The sequence below is a fragment of the Sardina pilchardus genome, chromosome 16 (assembly GCF_963854185.1).
Source record: "Sardina pilchardus chromosome 16, fSarPil1.1, whole genome shotgun sequence".
NCBI classification, from domain to species: Eukaryota; Metazoa; Chordata; class Actinopteri; order Clupeiformes; family Clupeidae; genus Sardina; species Sardina pilchardus.
Genome location: NC_085009.1, coordinates 25,820,237 through 25,827,820, shown reverse-complemented (window position 1 = coordinate 25,827,820; position 7,584 = coordinate 25,820,237). Strand labels below are relative to the sequence as shown.

Genomic DNA, 7,584 nt, shown 5'->3' with positions numbered 1-7,584 from the left:
TCTGAATACAAGACCTTGTGTCTTTTACTGTCTTTGGGAAAAAGTGAGCGGCTCTAGGACCCAGAGAAAGAATTATTGGTAAGAATTATGACATCACCACTTTACAACTGGACAAAAGTAAAAAAAAAATGTTTTTATGGCCTCAAAGTCAATGATGTTGTCCAATCAAGGATGAGGTTGTTTGGTTTATTGCTAACATCCTTGTCCCAACTATATTGTTACAGGCCTACAAGTCAAGTCTATAGTCACTTTTATAGCGCATTTTTGTATGCACAAAATGTGAGCCAAACCGCTCCAATCACCAGGAGTATGACCTCAGAGTGAATGATCTTATAAATGAACCACTTTACAACACTTTACAGAGTGTCATATCCCTTAGCTGTTTATTCCTAAAACATATTATTAACTTATTATAGAGACAATAAACTCCTGACATCAAAAAGAAAATGGTTAACTTGTGGCCAATGGTCTTATCTGTCATCAGCTCTCCTGTACAATAAAAGCACATCTAGGTGAAAGGCTCTGGCTCATCATGGAAAATGTGTGACAGAGAAAACCCGGAAAGTGGAGTCCGTTTGGAATGGACTTTGTTTGCATAAATAAGGAAGTAAGGGGGAGTGGAGAGTACAGAGATTGGCTGTTGGTTTCCCTGTGTCATTGTTTACAGTGCAGCTTCACAAGACGAGCCGGAGAGAGCAGAGAGAGAGAGAGAGAGAGAGGCAGACTGCAGAAGGCTGAGAGGCTAAGAGGAGAACTGTTTAGTCGTGTTCAAGTGTTCAGGGTGAAGTTGAAGAGTTAGAAACATGCAGGCGACGTATTGGATTACCCTGGCCATGTGCCTGGCTCCAGCCCTCTGTTTCGCGCAAAAACCGCGGCGTTGCAGTAAGTGTGAAAATGGAGGGTAGTGAACGAGAGAGAGTTGTGTGTGTGTGTGTGTGTGTGTGTGTGTGTGTGTGTGTGTGTGTGTGTGTGTGTGTGTGTGCGTGTCCATGTGTGTGTGTGTGTGTGTGTGTGTGTGTGTGCGCGTCCATGTGTGTGCATATGTGTGTGTGTGTGTGTGTGTGTGTGTGCGCGCGTCCATGTGTGTGCATATGCGTGTGTGTGTGTGTGTGTGTGTGTGTGTGTGTGTGTGTGTATCTGTTTGTGTGAGAGTCTGTGTGTGAGAGAGAGAGAGAAACAGAGGAAATGGGGGGGGGTATAAAGAGAGGAAGAGAAAAACTTTGTATGTGTGTGTGTGTGTGTGTGTGTGTGTGTGTGTGTGTTTCCCACCATCTGTCTACAGTATGTCTTAAATCCAACTTAAATTTGCTCTTGTTATGTTTAAGGGTCTCCACCTGTTTATACTGGAGGCATGACTGTGGTAAGTTTCACAATCTTCCCACAATACCATCTATTAACACAAATCAATGTCTGTGTGTAGAATCTATGTCAACATCATTGTAAATGGAGAAGTGATTTGCCTTTATGCACACCTCCACTTTCAGGGAACCCAAAATGAGAAACTGTGGGCTTTTGGGATGTATGCTTACGATGGCATTAACCAGCGCATCCACTTTGGAGAGATGGGGACTTACGACAACAAGAGCTTCACCTACAATGCACTCATGCTCTACAATGAGGTACAGCATCTCCAGTAGCCAATTGGTCCAATTGCAGCACCCACTTATGACGTGCCTATGAGAGGACACACACACTCTCTCTCTCTCTCTCTCTCTCTCTCTCTCTCTCTCTCTCTCTCTCTCCTCTCTCTCTCTCTCTCTCTCTCTCTCTCTCTCTTTGTCCATCTCTCTCCCTCTCTCTCTCTCACACACACACACACACACAGTTTGGTTTTGTCCAAAGGGAATTAAAACTACTCTAAAAGAGAAGCTGCTCCCACTGTTACACTGTCTTATTTGTGTGAACCTTCGTCTGTGACCCACAAATCACCTGACATGCAGCCTGCCTTTGTTCCCTTTCCTCGTCACATGTCATACTCTACAGGAAGTCCTGTACGAGATCAACCACAAAGACAAGACCTGCGTGAAGAAGGCCCTGAAGTCCGACTTCCACCCCATGGAAGTCCCCAAGGGGGCCGACTTCGTCTCCCAGGTGGTCCTGGGAACCTCCTCCGGGCCTGGACAGGGTCTGCTGGTCAACAACTGGTGGGGGGACATGCCTGACAAGAGCGGTGAGCGGTTGTTGTTATTATCATATGTCTGCATGGATGGGAATTAGCTCTCCATTCTGTGAGAACACTGTTAAAGCAACGCTAAGGCACTATTCCTCTGCCGCACGCACACTATTTGTTTATCCAGCGAATAACGATGTCCACAGACATGGTAGAGTATGTTGCACGATTTCATGAGAGTATGATGTATTGCGACATCGAAGCAAGTCAAATGTGTATGCAGCCAGGCATCTACAGCATTATACTGTGGGGGCATCACAGAGCTCAAGCATGCCCCCTGAGGGTAGCGCTCTAGCTGCCTGGCTGCATTACCTGCTGGCTGTGGCAACTCGAGGTACTGTAGCTAAAACCGATAGTTTTCATGTTTTTATTAGTACTCGTGACCTCCAGAAGCTGAGATTTATGTAAAAACTCGCTGAATTTCTCCTTTAACCGGAAGCGTGGTGGAATACCCAGAAGGAGAAGCAAACATATAAACAAATGTGACATCATCCAGCATTGCTTACCCTGCCGCTGACTGTTATTTTCCTTTGATCAACCTACATTAGATTCCAGCTTGCACAAGTCTGGTATAGACACTGATTCTCTGTTAACCTTCATATAAACTAAACTGGTCTGATAATACAGATTAGGATCTGTGCCCATTCTCAGTCAGATTTCAACCACATTTGGTTCAGAATTTGGTCACTTGCACAGTAGGCCTACAACCTGTTTTATAAACTCTGCACTGACATGACTGGTTTCCATGGCGCTGGGAGCAGCATTCCAGTGGAGTGGCAAGACTGGATGCCTCACTTCTCTCTCTGCGTCAGGTGCACCTGATTGAAGTATGCTAAACAGGAGCATGAATACATTAAAGAGACCCTATGCGACTTTTTCATAGTCATAAAATCGCTTAGAAATCGTTGTTTTGCTTGACTGACCAGTTTTATCGAAAACAAGTCACATTTCCTCCCGCCCCTAGTGTCCCTCTCCGCTATTACAACCTTGCAACTTTCTGATAAACGATCGTCTGCTGTTTACATCTGGAAGTCAGAGACGCAAAAGGAACAAGAAGAACCACGCTTGCAATTTATATATTTATATATAGCCTATATATGTATTAATATACACGCTAAAGCTGTCGGGGAAGCTCTGCAGAGAAATATGCAAGCATAAAACGAGCGAAAACAAAAAACGAAACCGAAACCAGACATGAAATCGCCAATCCTGCATTATTCCTCTTTAAAGCGAAATCTCAAAGATCTATCTGGTTTATAGTAAAGGTCCGTGTACTTTTTCCTTCATTCATTATTCTTTTTTGGAAGTTGCATGGGAAATGAAAAAGGAGTTGTATGTGAATTTTTACACTGATGTAGGACATGTGAAATTGAATCCAGTGCCACGTTTTGATATATTTTACGTATTGAAAATGAAACACTGAACTTTTGGATAAAACAAAAACCGAATTTTAAAAAAGGCCATTCTGGATTGCATTTGGGTCTATTTTGGACCCAGGTTTTGGGTGACCAGTGGGGTGTACAACCCTCGATTAGTGCGTTAGCGAGGTATGTTGCGCTCAAAGCCAGGGTATGCTGTGACACGAAAGTGGCACTGTTTTAGCGTAGTAATCTTGTTTTAATATAGGCGGTCTTGTGCATCTCCACGTTTCACGATTGGCCAAATTCACCCAAACCCAGAGAACGCGCTCTGAGCTGAAAGCCTAGTTGGTACTTTGGAGTAAACTGTAACCATTTTCGGAGGCTGTTGGCCTGTTGATTTGAATGGTGAATGGTGCAGGTGGCCTGTTGATTTGGTGCATTTAAACGGCCTCAAAAATGGTTACAGTTAACCCCAAAGTAGGCTACCGCCTAGTTTGATAAATTCACCCCTGAGTGAGTTTCGTGAAAGCCACTGCTCCCAGGTTTGGTTGGCAGCTTAAGATACCATGGTGATACAGTGACACTAGAAAAGATTCACTTTCGTATGACAGCATACCCTAGCTCTGAGCGCAACATACCTATAACTCACTAATCGAGGTTCATAGGCTATACCCCACGGGAGGAATATTGTGGTCGTGGAGATGCATGAGTGCGCGGCGCGCGAAACGGTGTAGGCCTACTTCCAGGGAAAAGATAGGATCAGTCAAATGGAATAGGCTAAAATAAAGGAATAAATGAATATCACAAATTTAAAAATGATCGGAAATGTCGTTTTTTTCTAATACTATTATTTGAAGATGATTACACATTTTGAAAACAAAATACAGACATTTCTGCTTTTATTCTTTTGAATAAAACACCAAGTTGCACCCTTTTCACATTTCATTCCAAAATAGAATAACGAATGAATGAAAAAGTACACGGACCAGTAAAGAACACATTTGACTGTGGCAGTTCTGTTCCTCTCTATTCCTCACTAAGTAAAGAAGATTCATTCAGGTTTATCACGTTTAGAAAATATAAAGGTGCCACATTTGACAATCAGCCAAAAAGAGAGGGGTACAGTAAAACAGTTAATTATTCATTGCGCACTGTATGAAATGTTGGTGTTTCAAGAGCTGATGTTCAGTGACAGCACACAATTTTGAGCAGCCAATGAACTCATGGATGTTGCCGTATTAAGAGTTTAAAAGTGTTTTAACTGGGTAAACTCGAGTTAACAATCATTAAAAATGTTACTTGTTTGGCTAATTATGTCTTACAGGGTGTGTTGTTTGTTTGTTGGCTTGTTTTCAAGCATATAGGTGTGTATATATATATATGTCATAATCAGAATCACACTGTTTACACCTTTACTTTTGCTCTTGGTTTCTTTTTATTTTTCTCATGTTTCTTGTTTATATTTTTCTGTCTTCCCTTTAGGCAATTACATGTTTTCTGTCACTGAGTTTGGTTGCCTGCCCGTCTCTGCTCTTGTGAAGACAAAGAATTTTGGATGGATGACTGTGAGGTTAGTCAAAATCACAATGTACTCTACAGTGTTGTTGTTTTATTTATTTTTTATTTATTTAGTTTTTTTCTACAATAACTACATGTATTTGACCTATACAGAATGCTTGATTTTATTTCAAAGGCAAGCTTACCCAATGTCAAAATCATGCATCTTTCTTGTCTTATTTTCAAATGCTTAAACACTTCATGCCAGAATAGAAAACTGAATAGAACAAATAATATCTAGACAAGGAAGATAATTAGTCAGATAAGGGAGGTGACCATGGAGAGGTGAACCACTGAGTTGCATACTGTAAGTGCGTAATGTAGTGCTTTTACAAAGAGGCAAAAAGAGAAGGACAGGGAAGAGTAACAGGGGAGCTACACCAGGCGTGTAACTGAAGCGTTCCGTTCGCAACGTGTAAAATCCATTTTAGAAGACTGGTCTACTTTTATTCGAATGTACGCGCCACTAATGCGTCTGGTGTAGCTACTTCCATTGATTATAGTGATTATTAACCTCTGCAAAATACTGTATTTCTGTTTTACTGAATTTGTTGTTTTATATATGTATTTACTATTTATTGTCTCAGACCTTTCAGAGCCAGTTTGGTTACCAATTCCATGCTCGATGTTTCTTAATTTCATTCCATTATTTTTTCTGTTCTGTTCTATTATTTTCTATTGTACTGTACAGGTAGACAATTTGTTCAGTTCTAGATAATATAATATAATACCAAAAATGCACACATTTGAGTAAAAAATATGGCACATGGTTCGAGGCCAGGTGGGGTAACTGCTCTCCCCCTATGCTACGCTTCGATTGCATCCTTATAACTGAACGTTTTTGTGTCAATGCATCTGATTAACGGAAGCCCTTGGAGCGTTGAGTGTTCTTCGGCTCATGCTTAAGGCACACAAATCTGACACCTGTCTTCATCTTCTTTTGAACAGCTACTACAACAATATCCTCGGGGCCGATCCCAATGTGTTCATCCCACCACCATTTTGCAAGGATGCCAAGCTGGAGGTTGGGGAGAAAGTTGATTTCTTCTCCATCTTTCAGTGAAAATAGTGGGAGGGGAGTTTTTCCTTCTGGTTTAGAGGGCTGTGGAGGATCCTATCATGCACTTGATCATGGAATGTATCTGATTTCACTGTAATAAAGGCAACATGCAATAGCCAAGACATGCGTTTCATACATTTCCATCACTGATTATTCTTTGCTTGTTTTGGTTATTTTTTAAACGCCTTTCACTGTCTTTCAAAGTCTTTCACTGTCAGTTCTTAAGTTGAGCAAAAAAATAAAACAAGATTTGATGGAAAGGTATTTGCAAGTAAACATTGAAGGCAAATATTGTACTTATTTTATCAAGCTGTTGAAATGTTTGAATGTCTTGATCTATGGCACTATTTCCCTGAATGATTGGAATTCATTCTAATGTATAATAAAGTTTTTTAATTCAGCTTTATTGTACTTTGGTCAATTACTGTATGCTTAAGAATGTGTTTCAAATACTGATTTGATCTTGTTGCTATACAAGGAATACAAACTCTGTATATTCCTTGTTGCTACTGTATACAAGGACTATAAAGTCTCCTGTGTTGAATCTTGTATGGTGTGTTGATGTAGGCTATACTATAAATACTTGAAAAATTGGGTAATTTGCTCAATGCTGTATGTTTCCTCTTAGTCAGGATCTACATTTTATTAAAACATTTTAAAAAAATAAAATCAAATCAAATAAAACCACTCAGAAATGAAACACGGCTGTGTTAATCATACCCTGCATAAATAATTGCACATGTATAACTTCAACTGTCAAGAAAGGCAGTGAGAACATGAGTAGGCTATATACTGTTGGCGCTGGGAATAAATCATCCTTCGGTCCTCTCCCAGCTTGAGACCTCTGTAGAGCTTTAGGGCGCACTCACACTAGGTACGTTTCACCCGTACCGTACTGGAGCACGGTTGCCTCTGGTCCCTGGTCTGCGCTCACACTGCATAATATCAAACCATACTTGGGTACGATTGAGTTACTGTGTTCTAGAATCTTTATGCAACGTGTGATTGTTAATTGGAACGTACCCCAGTACGGAACGAAGCGATCACACTGGTCAAATAAACCGGACTTTAGGGGCAAAGTGTACTCGGGTACGGTACGAATTGCCTAGTGTGAGTACGCCCTTAATCAATAAAATACATGTCTACACTTGTTTTATCTGTTGATAACAGAGGTAGTGCAGCTGAGTCTTTGTGGAAGGCAAAAGTCTTACAGCTTTTTGTTTACTTTGAACTTTTTTTTTTTTTACATATACTTTTTTCAAACCTGTAATCACTTTTTCAAAACTGTAAACACATAATTACCACAGCATCGATGGGGCAAGATTGAGAAATGGCTGATATACTGATCTGTGAAAAATAGGAGAAATAGGAGAAAAATCTATCTGATTCCAAAGTCAATTGGAGATATACATTAGGTGGTGTTTAACTATTTTAAA

The 7,584-nt window shown here is 40.7% G+C and overlaps 1 protein-coding gene across 1 annotated transcript; it reads left to right on the top strand.

The window, feature by feature from the left end:
• Nucleotides 1-647: 647 nt before the first annotated feature.
• On the top strand, nucleotides 648-6,549 carry LOC134059712 (ependymin-1-like). Its single transcript, XM_062516178.1, has 6 exons — nucleotides 648-882; nucleotides 1,326-1,360; nucleotides 1,485-1,619; nucleotides 1,984-2,170; nucleotides 5,014-5,101; nucleotides 6,037-6,549. Exons 1-6 carry the CDS (start codon nucleotides 804-806, stop codon nucleotides 6,149-6,151), a joined length of 639 nt encoding a protein of 212 aa, XP_062372162.1. The 5' UTR covers nucleotides 648-803; the 3' UTR covers nucleotides 6,152-6,549.
• Nucleotides 6,550-7,584: the final 1,035 nt, after the last annotated feature.